Source organism: Apium graveolens, chromosome 11, assembly GCF_009905375.1.
Source record: "Apium graveolens cultivar Ventura chromosome 11, ASM990537v1, whole genome shotgun sequence".
NCBI classification, from domain to species: domain Eukaryota; kingdom Viridiplantae; phylum Streptophyta; class Magnoliopsida; order Apiales; family Apiaceae; genus Apium; species Apium graveolens.
This window is the reverse complement of record NC_133657.1, coordinates 200,029,644-200,043,427: the sequence shown is the minus strand read 5'-3', so window position 1 is coordinate 200,043,427 and position 13,784 is coordinate 200,029,644. Positions and strand designations below refer to the sequence as shown.

Genomic DNA, 13,784 nt, shown 5'->3' with positions numbered 1-13,784 from the left:
ATTTAAACGTTCATCCTCCACAACACCCAAGACATCTACAATCATACATATACATTTTAGCACATATTTTTTTTATTTAAATCAAATTAAAAAAAATTAAAATTTTGAAAAGATGCATGGTATATATATATACCATAAGCAAATCCGGGCATTGAGTACTTTTGACTTCCACATTCGCCTTGTAATGTCACAGATGCTAAATTAGAAAGCTCGTCCAGGGTCACGAACTCAAACTTGTTCATTGGGATCAAAGGATCATCTTCTTCAACAGGTTCCACTATGGTATCTTCCGTAAAAGTAATTGTCATCTTTGAGGACACAGGCCTTAGCCTTGCAGTGGCGTCATAGACCTCAAAGGTTGCAATGATATAGATGGAACCTTCTTTTATATATTTTTCAACTTTCTTCCATTTGGAGGCATTTACGAAAGCATGAATGTGGTAATTCTAAAAGATTTGGTAAAATCAGAAATACGTGAAATAAGTGGTTATGTCATAATATGTGGGATCTCACTATACAATGAAAACTTACGTCATCGTCAATGACAAAGAGATTGTATCCTTTGCATACTGAAGTTTCATTATTTTTTGCTGTCCACATCCGGGTAACTCGTACTTTAATTTTCCAGTCGGTAGTTGAGTTGTCCAAAATTTCTAACCTGTCATAAGATTCGGTAACCATGCCTGTATTCGTATACTAACAAATTAGTAGATGTATTAAGAATATATTACAAAAGATGTAATCAGCTACAGTACCCGTATGAGGAGAAGTACCTGTTAACAAAAAATTGAGTCAATGGGTGGATGGCTTGTATCAAACCAAGTAATGCATAAGGAGTTATATAGTTGTCTTGGCGATAATATTTCACAAATATGAAAATAGGTTAAAAATCAACCCCCAATGCCTGACTTAATTGTTGAAATCATACTGGTGTGAACAAAAAATTAATTTTGAACAATATTTTTACTTTAAGCGGGATATCTCAGCATTTACATCATCAGCTAGATGACAAATATTTTATTTTTAAATTTGTTACTGATTTGATTTTCTGTTTTTGAAAAACATATGAGAATCTTTTCCTTTAAAACATAGTATCTAATTTTGTTGGAATATATATATAAATCATGAACTAATCTTTCTCTCAGTATCAATCAAAATCAATAAAATTTGATTTGTTAAATATGTAATACCGATTACTTTGATAGTCATTGTATAAATCAAACTATTTGATGTAAAAATTGACAGTGTAAAGAAAAATATTTTAGTTTTTTATTTTGTTACTGATTCTGTTTTTGAAAAATATAAAGGAATATTTTCCTATAAAACGTATCTATTTTCATTGGAGTATATATAAATTATGAACTAATTATTTTGCTGTCAGTATCAATCAAAATCAATAAAATTTGATTTCTTAAATCTGTAAAGCGTCAAAATCAAACTATTTTAAAGAAGGTATAAAATAAAATACTGTAAAAAAGGAGTAACAACATTATCACAACTGAATATAGGGGGAAGTACTGACAGTCAATCAACATTAAATTAAAACGGGTCAGGAAAATTGGGTTTTGGGTCATAATAATATAAAATCCAAATTTGCCATGAACCTGCAAATGGATCCCGAACCTGTGATATTATTCTATAAATGGGTCATGGATATTTACCGAGCCTAATCTGGATCCCGAAGCTGAGGAAAGGGTTATTCAACAATTTATAATATATAGATATAGATATAATGTAAGTAATACTCCCTCCGTCCCACCAGGATCTTTACATCTCTGGTGGGCACGGAGACCAATATATAAATCTATATCTATATATTATAAATTGCTGGATAACACTTTCCTAAGGTTTGGTATCCATATTTTGGTTCAGATATGATTTTTAACTTGAATTTGACCCACTGGACTATCCATTTTTAGGTTTGGTATCCATATTAGATTTATAAAATATCCATGTACTTATTATGACCCATTTTAAATATAGAAACTTTGCCATACAATTTTAAATATGAATTGTGTTACTTATGGTAAGTTTTTTTTTTTGACAACCACTTATGGTAAGTTCTTAATACAAATTTGAAGTAGAGTTTAAATTTTAATAGATCTATTTATAGAAATAATCTCATAAAATATATAACATAAAAATAACATATGTAACGAAAGTAGTTCTTAAATAAATTTATTATAATATGTAGATGTCATACACTTATTATATAGATAATTTAATCTTTCATAATCATATTATTCAATTTGAATTATAATTTATTTATTTATTTTATTAAATAATTTTTGAGATCCCGTGTGCAAAGCACGGGCTATAAACTAGTATATATAAGTAGGTAAAGTAATGAAAAGTGATGAAAAGTGGTTAAAGTAGTGGGACCTATCAATATTTAATAATAGATTTGAGAGAGTGGATGAAGTCAGTGGGTGTAATAGTGTTTTATATTATTAAAAATTTACTATTTTTGGAATGTAAAGAAATGGATGGGACGACCCAAAATAGTAACTGTAAAGAAATGGATGTGACAGAGGGAGTACTGTTTTATATATGCATAAAGAAGTACAAAAAGTCCGGGCCCGAAAATCTGGCCCGGCCCGATCCGATCAAAGCCCCGGTCAAGCCCGGCCCGGTCAAAGCCCGGTCCGATCCCGACCCGGACTTTTGGCCTCGACGGGTCCTATATTTTTGGGCAAAGTCCGGCCCGGTTAAAAGCTCGGGCTTCGGCCTGGCCCGGCCCGATTAAAAACCCGAAAAACCCGGTCAAAGTCAAAGCGAAAAGTTCGGTCCGGTTAAATCCCGGGCTTTTTATGACCCGGTCAAAACCCGGCCCGGTGATCATTTTGTGCATCTCTATATATATATGCACAATTAATTTCTTACATGGAAGCCGATGGAAATTTACAACTATATGCAAGAGGGGATGACGGCATAAATGAACATACTTGATTGGTTGGTTGTCCCTGTTGCCATCATAATTTCAATTTGTAAAAAATGCTGAAGCTTCGGTTCCAATCCATTCTTTTTTCTCTCCTGTGCATACTTCATTTTTGTGAGGTTGAAAGTAAAAGTTGACTGTTCTTCATTTTAAATAAATGAGAACGCTAAAGTTGACCAGTGACAAATAGCTGCCAGGAGACCCTCTCATATCCACGCAATATAAATATCATTCTAATCCAATTTTGCAGGCACATTTCTGATGGATCACCGTATGCATATAGTTTGCAGGCTGTAGCATGTTAGCCCAATGATTATTTCTTAATTTTCACTGTTCTTATTTTTTTGAGAGAATTATATTTGGCATTCCTTAAATTTGATCAAAATTTTATCTATTTTCGTAAATTACAGTTCTTATTCTCCTACTTTCAAATCCTATTCAACATGCACCCTTTTTTACCTAATTATTTAGCCTTAATTGTTGTCTGCTTCAATATATTTCATCTTTTTTCTTCAATAATAAATTATATATATTGTTGAAGACAATAGTTTGAACAAAAAAAAATGACAAAATTTAGCAAAAATAGTGCAACTTGTATCAGATTTCAAAGAAGTGAGATGCAAATTGCATTTTTTTAAATTAGATATAAAAAATTAATTTTTGGCCAAATTTAAAGAGTGAAAAATACAATTCTCTAAATTTTATACTTTTAATTCATTTAACTCTACAATTTTTTTTTTCTTTTTAAAACTTCTTCTAATTTTTGGGGTGATGGACAAATTTAGCCTATTTTTACACAAAATTGACAAAAATAACCAAATTCTGAAAAATTGGCCAATTTTGGCCGATGGGATACCCAACTGTCAGTGGCCCAACTGGCAGTGGAGTATCCCATATATGAAATACCCAACTGCCAGTGGAGTATTTTATACAAATTGGGATACCCAACTGTCAGTGGAGTATTCAATCGGCCAAAATTGGCCACTTTTTTCAGAATGACTATTTTTGTTAAATTTTTTCAAAAATCAGCTATTTTTGTCATTTTTTCAATTTTTGTGAGGTTGAAAGTAAAAGTTGACTGTTCTTCATTTTAAATAAATGAGAACGCTAAAGTTGACGAGTGACAAATAGGTGCATCATTCTACCTATCATTATTCTATAAATGAAAGCGCTAATTTTTCTTACCAGGAGTTGAAATAATGGCTGCTTCCACCTATCATTCTTCTTACCAGTTTTTTCAGATCTAAGCATCTTCTACCTATTTTTCTTACCAGGAGTTGAAATAATGGCTGCTTCCACAAGTTATAATAAAATCTCATCATCTTCAACTTCACCTCCTACTCTATGGGATGTTTTCTTGAGCTTTAGAGGTACAGATACAAGATATACATTTACTGATCATCTTTACAAAGCCTTGGATCGCACCGGAATTCGAACATTTATGGATAATCCTGAGCTACGTAGCGGAGAAGTGATCTCAGATTCTTTGATCCAAGCTATTACTGAATCCAAGACTTGCATTGTTGTCCTATCGGAAAACTATGCTTCTTCACCTTGGTGCCTCGACGAACTCGCAGAGATCCTCAATTGTTACAAAACAATGAATAGATTGGTTATTCCTGTGTTTTATAACATTCATCCATCGGTCGTGCGACACCAAATTGGGAGCTTTAAAGAAGCTTTTGATAAACATCAAACTCGTTTTGAAATGGAGAAAGTGAACAGATGGCGACTTACACTGAGTGAAGTTGCCCACTTTTCAGGATATGATATATCTCAAAACAGGTCAAAACTTGTATATTGTCTTTTCGTTGATTACTGTTTTTTTCTTGATGAGACACAATCACACAATAATATGCCTACTTAACTAAAGTTGTTTTTAAACTTTTTTTTTTAAAAAAATGTTCAGGCAAACAAGCCCTGAATCATGGACGTGTTCTACACTTCGTACAAAATTTTGTTATAGTAATAACTAACAACATATTTTAATTAAAAAATTTAAGGTTCATCCTTATATTTGCACTGTGTGTGTAAGGGACTGTTTATCTAACACCAGGATGTCAGATCTATATTTCAAGTTCCAAGATTCAACTTTTTTTTTTATGGTTCCCCCATAATTTTCCGCGGAACAGCGGAAAGGAGAAATTCCGTTTCGTGAAAAAGTATAGCGAAATCATAAAAAAAAGCTTCATTCTGGCCCTTGTAATACAGATCTAATGGTTCCGGAGCAATGTGATAGATAAGCGAGGAACAAAACCCACTGTTCATCAATCAAGATTGTTTGTTAACACGCCTTTCATTAAATTTCTGAATCACTCTCTTTAAATTTTTCCTTGAGTTGTTATTCTCTCCTTCACCACTAACTTTTAATCTTGTATGCATCATGGTGTACTTAATCAAGATTTCCCACTCATTTTTAATAACTATGTGCAACTGCATTGCAGGTCTCAAGCTGAGATTATCGATGAAGTTGTTGATAGGGTTTTACAGGTAATTAATCCCAAAACTTTGAATGTTGCAAAATATCCGGTGGGGTTGGATTCTCGCGTTAAAAGTGTAACAACATTGTTTAACAGTGACACAAAAGGTGTGACTAGGATTGGTATACATGGCATGGGTGGAGTTGGTAAAACAACTCTGGCCAAAGCTTTGTATAATCAACACTATCGACGATTTCAGGGTAGCAGCTTCCTAGCAAATGTTAGGGAGGTTTCAGAGATGACAAATGGCCTAGTATCTTTACAACGGCAACTTATTGCAGATGTTCTTGAACGTAACATTAACATTTGCAATGTAGACCAAGGAATTGAATTGATAAGAGCTAGAATTTGTTCGAAAAAAGTCCTTATTGTTATTGATGATTTAGACAACCCAGAGCCACTAAGATATATAGAAGGATCATTTGCTTCGGGGAGCATGGTTATAGTAACAACAAGAAATGAAGATCTACTGGATTCAATAAAAGTAAAAGCAAAATACATGGTAGATAAGATGGGTGAAGATGAGTCACGCCAACTTCTCACCCAACATGCATTCGGAGATAATAAAATACCGGAAGCATTCATCGAATTGTCCAAAGTTATCCTAGAACATGCCGGAGGGCTTCCGTTGGCTCTTCAGGTTTTTGGTTCTACTTTGCTTAACCAATCCGAGGAAGGATGGAGATGGTTTATCAACAAATTGAAGCGAGTTCCCATTGAAGATGTTGAGAAAAAACTTATGATTAGCTTTGATGCTTTGAAATCGATTGATCCTATGCTGCAAGATATTTTTCTAGATATTTCTTGTTTTTACATTGGATGGCCGAAAGAAGAGGCTATTAGAATAATGGAAACTTGCTACACGTTCGTCAATTGTAATATTGACATTCTGAAGAAAAGATGTCTAATAATAATCACTGAAAAAAATGAGTTGGAAATGCATGATTTGATTCGGAATATGGGAAGGGGTATTACGCATAACAACTCTCCTGATGAGCCTGGGAAGCATAGTAGATTGTGGAAGTTAAACGATATACATAGAGTGTTAAAGAAGGACAAGGTAATATTAAGATATATACATATATCTACAATATTGGTGTTACATTCATTCTTCTTTGTATGTATTACTCATAACTATTCATTCCTACCAATGTATGAAACAAAATGGACATCAGCTTTTCATATTAATATATATATAAACTTTCATCTGTGTCAGGGAACAGAAGCAATTCAAGGTATCATCTCTAACTATGCTGACAAGGTTTTGGAGGATGCACCTGAGGTATCATTCTCTGCGGAAGCTTTTAAAAGGATGAGTAAACTTAGATTTCTATACCTCAATAAGGTAACTCTCACAGGAAGCTTTGAGAAGACATTTGAAGATTTGAGGTGGTTCTGTTGGAAGCATTGTCCTCTAAAATGTTTACCTTCTGAATTTTTTGCACAAAAACTTGTTATCCTTGAGTTGCCTCATAGCAAATTAACAATGTGGAAGCTAAACAAGGTAGGTATTACGAGTAAGTTGGTTATATATTTATATATGATAATTTATATAGATAAAAAGAGTATGATTTGCCTTTCACAATTTTCATTTATACAGGTTTCTCCTGTTTTTGAAAATTTAAAGGCTCTGAACATGTCAGAATCGCAAAAGTTAACCACAACACCGGACTTCACTAAACTGCCCTCTCTTGAAACTATAAATTTTAAGGGCTGTGGAAGCTTGAAGGAGGTTCACAAATCAGTAGGAAGTTTGGCGAGGCTTGTTTCCTTGAATCTGGAGGGTTGTAGAAATCTAAGAAGACTTCCGGACAGTGTCTGCACCTTGAGAGCATTGAAAGTTCTTAATATTGGTGGTTGCAGCAGGATAAAACCATTGCCTACAGATATGGGGAACATTGAATCCCTAGAAGTGTTCGTTGCGGGGGAACTAATTCTTGGGAAATTACCTGAGTCGATCGGACGTCTAAGTAATCTTGTTTATATGAGTTTAAGTCAGAACAAGAACCTTAAAACTCTTCCAGATATAAGTGGCCTTCCAAACATTGCGAGTCTTAATTTACGAGGTTGTACATCTATGAAAAGATTACCAGATCTGTCAAATTTGAAACAGTTAGAGAGTTTGGACCTTGAAGATTGCCGTACTTTGACATTTATTCAGGGCTTAGAGGAACTCAATTCTTTGAAATATATTAATCTTGATAATTGTCGTCACCTTTTGTCCGTCACAGCACTTCCTCCTATGCTGCAAACCTTATGGGCAAACGATTGTCGTCGTCTGTTGTCTATGCCAGAACTTCCTCCTAATCTGAAAGAGTTATATGCAAACGGTTGTCGTTGTCTGTTGTCCATGCCAGAACTTCCTCCTAATCTGAAAGAGTTATATGCATCTGGTTGTGTGTCTATGGAAAGTTTACCAGATCTATCCAATTTGCAACGGTTGAAGAGATTGAACCTTGAGAGCTGTAGTGCTTTGACAGATATTATAGGCTTAGAGGAACTTGTTTCTTTAAAGGACTTAACTTTGACAGGCTGCAACTCATCTCTTTTGGCCAACACTTTGACAAGGACTACTCTTCAGGTTTGTCCTTTAAAGGTTTAAAGGACTTAACTTTGCGATTAGTAGATTTTAAATGCAACAATCTTAAATTTCTTATGATATGTGTGATTAGTTGATTTTAAAGTAGAGTAAAACTTCAAAATTAAATTATTATAGATATATTATCAAATTATTTGGTGTATAGTACGGTAAATTTAATTATTTTTTAAAAACCACTATTTAATTTACAAAAATATTAAGCTTATTAAATTGTTACTAATATGTATTTTGCAATCATGCAGTTTTTTTTTATGTCAAATTATAACATTCCAAAAATATGTATTATATATAATTATGCATATTTTTGAATCATTTTATGTTATATTTTTATTTGTCGATATTTCATATTTTTTATACAATTATTTTTCTTGGCGGTTTTCGTATAAATATCAATTTATACTAATTCAACTATTTAATACTTGCAACAGATGTTGTCCAGAAGTACAAGGCGTGTCAAAATTGCATTACCGCCGAAACAATATCCGGATTGGATCAGTGAAATAAGTAAAACAGAGGCGTCTTCATATGATCGCACGGGCTTTTATGCTGGACTTGGTGGCATTGGGATGATCTTTTCTGCTAGACTTGGTGCTATTTTAAGCGTTGAGAATTCTGTTATCATAAGCACGAACAAGAGTGCTTTTTTTCACGGCTATGATACACATTTGGTGGTATATGGTAATAGTATGAGACAGTGATTTCTACTGGACGGCACCAGTGGCACCAAAGAAGCTACCCGAAAACAGGTAACGAAGAACTGAAATTATTTATGTATACCTTTTTACGTGTTGCAGAACACTTGATCTCACGAGGACAACGCACTCTATACTTTATTTCTTATAAACATGTTCTAATTTGAATTAGTCATTTCAGGTATCAAAGATTCAACAGCAAGGTTGCGAAAGGGGAGTTCTTTTCTCGAAGCTTGCTGTGGCGTGTGAAGTTAGTGAGCATTTTGGTTGATTTTTTTTTTTTTGTTTTATTCTGGTTATTTTTTTTCAGATTGAAATTCTTCTTGCTTCTTTAGTACGGTATATGCTTGGAGTTTTATAAATTGTAAATGCTAAAGAACATGTTCCAATGATCTAAGACATTTTTCGAGTTTGTATTTGTAATATACATGGATATGGGTAATTTGTTAAATTACATAAGCGATTATTTGCTTAGCTCGTTTATTTGTTTAATCCTGACTGTGTTTTTTTCGATGGGAGTTTTGTTCCTATTGAAATTAAGTTGTAATTTTGGTTGATGCAATTTAACAAAAGCATTTTGTCAAAAAAAATACCATCGCAGTACAATGTCTTATAAATTCAACAAATTTTACATACCAACCAATTATTGCTCTAATATTGTCAATCCTTAAACATAGTCTATCTGGTCAGACTTGCTCTATCGCCTTCATCGGCTCTATATCTGTTGACTAAGCACTTAACGCTTTTGTAGGAATGAATGGAAAATCCTTAATAACAAAACCTTAATAGCGTCATCGCAGGAGGACAATGAGCAATGGAGTACTATGAAACAACCCATTTGAAATATTTACAATGCAGCCAGCAAGAATAGCAAGCACAATATACTTTTCCCGTGAATATCATTTGGGTGATTTTTAAAATGCTTTTAAAAATCTGGTACCTGGTATGTAGTATTTAACTTTGAGAATTGAGGTCCAGCAAATCATTTATACTATATATAAGGTAAACTATTCCGGACCTGCATATTTCCTGAAGAATTACAACACCAAACAACAATCTGGTGCCAAGACCAGAAATCAGCCCAAAAGCAGCGGAACACAGTCAAAGGACCATAAATAAAAGGGAGGTGCACTGTGCCATTGTTGCTTCTCTGGTATATCTTGCCAAGGCTCCATTGTTGCTTGTCATGCCGGGCTCACCCCCAATATTGTTTGAATGCTTCCATCCCTCACAAATTTATTTTCTTTCAAGATTTCGTTATTTGTTGTTGGCGGAGCGCGGCCGCTTTCTTCTTTTGTTTTTTCAGAGCCATTTCTATGCCTTCTCACCTCTTTGACCACCTATTCGCCAAGATAACATTTTTTAATCAATGCTTCAATTTTATCCTTTAGTTGACAGCATTCATGAGTGTTATGCCCCGAGGATTCATCGAATTCGCAGTACTTCTTTTTATTCTTACTCTGTTGAGACGACAGAGCCACCGGTTTTCCGAAAAGCCCCTTATTTTTATTCACTACGAAGATGTGCTCAATCAAAGCCGCCAAGGGGGTGTACCCACTGGTTCTGCTGTCATAACTCGAGGGGGGACTCCACTCTCTCCGCACAGATGCAGTGTTCACCCGATTCGGGTTTCGGCTATCCCTTCGGTATCTAGGGTTTGGGGATCTGTCTCTCTTCCTTTTATTACTTTTCTGGCTCGTTTGAGAGACGGGACGGACCTCTGCCAGAGATTCCTCTACATCTTTAAAAGACTCCGCTTGAGCCCAGATATCTGCCATAGTAGCCGGATCTTTCCCCTAGGGCTGTCAAAAAAATTCGAAAAATTGGATATTCGTCCGAAAAATTCGCATTCGTATCCGAAATAAAGCGGATATTATCTGTATCTGAAACAAATCGGATATTATCCGTATTCAAATTCGACGATTGAGGATACGGAAATGAAAATAGGCATATTTGTATCCGATAATATCCCAATCCCAATAAATATATTATATTTAAATATTTATATATAATTTAAAATTTATTATATTAAATTTGTAGTGTGTGTATATGTATATAAATATACAGACACACACACATATATAAATAGGGTAGCACTCCATGGAATACCTTTTTATATAGAGAATCGTGGAGAACCATTATTTAAAAAATATAAAATATGTATTTTATTTTATTTTATTTTATTTTTCATCATGTGTAGTTATATATTTTAATTATCAAGTTAAAAATCGAAGTTACACAATTTTTGTATTTAAAAATCATTGAAATTAATGAAAAAGTTTAAATTGGTTCTATAGTAGAATCACATGAAAATCACACTTATTAAAAATTATTTCAAAGTAGAATCAAATTTAAAATTAAGTAATTTTATCTAATTTTAATTGTTAATTTTTTTATTATATTCAAATATAATTATTATTCTAGATTAGCATCGAATTTTATATTTTTTGAAATAAAATTTTATAATTTGTGATGTGATTTTATAATAAAATCAATGGTTCTCCACGGAGTAAAGGCCTATATAAATATTATATTTATACATATTTTATATAATTGTAAAAATAGTGTTGACATATATTAAAAAATCATTTGAGTTCAACAATTTAAAGATAACAAATATATTGAAAAGATAAATAAAAATAATTTTTGAATAAATTAAAATAGGAAATCGCTTTAAATCTTATTTTAATTTTTAAAAATGAAATTTTAATTTTTACTGTATTTTTTTCATTTTTTTTGAATTTTTAATATAAAAATAAAAAATCTGATTGAAAATCAGATTTTGATCCGGATATTATCCGTATCCGGATAGTATCCGTCAGATCCGGATTCAGATATTATTCTTTAAATATTTCTGAATTCGGATACGGATAAGGATATGAATTTTCAAATTCGGATCGGGATACGGATATAGACAGATCCGCATCCGAATTATCCATTTTACAGCCCTACTTTCCCCTGTAGATGCTTCCAGAAATCTGAACCAACTCTTAATCCGGCTATCAAGAAACTTTTCCGAGCTCCGTCTGAGGCACCCCTAACTCTGGTAGACTCGGCGTTGAACCTTTTAAAATAAGATGTTAAGCTCTCATTCTCGTGTAGTTTGACGTTGGCCGAAGCCGTGACGGACGACGCATATCTTACGGCTGCTTAGGACTTTATCAGAAATAAAGTTTTCATCTGATCTCACGACGTGATCACCCCAGGTCCAAACTTCTGAAACCATTGCTGAGCACTTTCTCTATAGGTTGCGACCAATAGTTTGCACCTGGCCAAGTCTGGAACTTGATACACATCCATCTCTATATTAAAACGTCCCAAAAATTATACCAAATCTGAACTTCCATGGAATCGCAAGTCACTAGTCGTGTTGTGATATCCAGCCGGTAATTGGGCTTCTCTCACTGCTTTAGAGAATGGCGAATGGATCTCTGTCATCGTTGTTACTCTTCCTCTCTCCAAGTGACCGAGTAACGTTTTCAAATCATCTATATTGAAAGTCCCAATTCTTGGGATGGTTTGTACATTAAGCGACAGATTATGAGGTTGAGGTGGAGGCGGAGCCGGAGCCGCTTGGTTTCCGTCTTGGATTGTTGGTTGTTGATTGACATCTTGAACATTCATCTGACCTTCTCTTGGTGCTATTGGTGTCTCCTGATTGTGACCCCAAGTACCGTCCTGCCTTAGGTCATCCCCCTGAGAGGTTCCTCGATTGTATGTCAACATATCCCCTCGGTTAGCATACCTCGTCTGGTTGCTTATTATATTCCGATCCTGGGAATCCCTGTAATGATTATAGTTTGTGCGACGGTTCCCACCCAAGTACCTACGAGACCTCCGCCTCTTCCGCGCCGCGGAAATCCTCTCCAGCGATCCCTTCCATACTCTCGGCCATACCTATTCATCGACCCCCGAGGAGGAGCTCTCTCTCTCATGGTCGCGGTGCAGCTCCCGATCCTCGGAAGGATTTAGGGGCACACATGTTGAACCACAGGGCGTCGAATCATCTCGGACGGTGTCCTTCTGCCATTCTAGAAGTAACATCCTCAAATCATCATCTCCCAAGTGAATTCCCAAGAGATCTTTCAGAGCGGCAAACCCTCTTTGTTCACTTGGTTGTAAAGTTTCAGCCTGGCGTTGCTCCTCCACAGTTCGCCCAGATCGATGCGGGTGAACCGTCACCCGATTATTCATCTGCGACATCTCTCTCCCATCGGTGTCTTCATAAACAAGCTCAACGATCGGGGTTGTGTCATTGGAATTGTTCAACCGACGCGGGGTGATTGGCACATGTCCGCCTTCGGTTTGGTCACGTCTGACGGGAGCATCTCTCTACCGTAGGGGCTTTGCCAGATGCGTGAACAGGGAGATTTTGACGGAGTCCCCTCCTGGTTTTGCGTCGCTCCACCGTGCTCAACCTTGAATCGAATCCGTTCAGAGCGTCTCCCATACGGTATAGCTGTTCTAGCAGATCAGCAATGCTAATCAAAACTGGTGGCTGACCCCCAACGTCTGGAGTTGGCCGGTTCATGGTAGTAAGAACATAAGGTTCGTGATGATCATAGTCATGATCAGAACCTTCCTCAGAGTTCTCTCCATCATAAGAACTCCCCTCACGATATTGAGACATCTTCCCTCCTAGATATAGATCTTGAATACCCCTCCTTCTAGCGCCAATTTATTGACGAAGGAATTTAGTAACAACAAAGTTTGAGGTTCGTAGCCGAAAATAAAATCTGTGACGGTGGTTCTTCGTCGGAGAATGTGAACAGTGTTTAGTGGTTATGTTTATGATGGCTGAGATTGCTTAGGGCTACTGGTGGCTCCTTTGCACTCTCAACTTCTAACCCTTACAATTTGCCTATGTATCCATATTTATAGGGAATCAAGCCAACATAGTTTTTGGGGAACAAGAAATCTAATGGGCTTAAATCTCTTGTCCCGAGACCTAGTAGAAAACCTACTGAAAACCGTCTTCTACTAGTTTTAGGAACGTCCGTAGATGAGGTCCAACCACAAAGGCACAAGGCTCGTCCACGACTTCAAGACTTCGCGGATAAGGCATCTCCCTGGCC

General features: G+C 35.4%; 1 protein-coding gene across 1 annotated transcript; it reads left to right on the top strand.

The window, feature by feature from the left end:
- The first annotated feature begins 4,067 nt into the window (after window positions 1–4,067).
- LOC141696965 (TMV resistance protein N-like) lies at window positions 4,068–9,118 on the top strand. Its single transcript, XM_074501128.1, has 6 exons — window positions 4,068–4,723; window positions 5,383–6,478; window positions 6,635–6,922; window positions 7,019–7,999; window positions 8,446–8,763; window positions 8,891–9,118. Exons 1-5 carry the CDS (start codon window positions 4,224–4,226, stop codon window positions 8,713–8,715), a joined length of 3,135 nt encoding a protein of 1,044 aa, XP_074357229.1. The 5' UTR covers window positions 4,068–4,223; the 3' UTR covers window positions 8,716–8,763; window positions 8,891–9,118.
- Window positions 9,119–13,784: the final 4,666 nt, after the last annotated feature.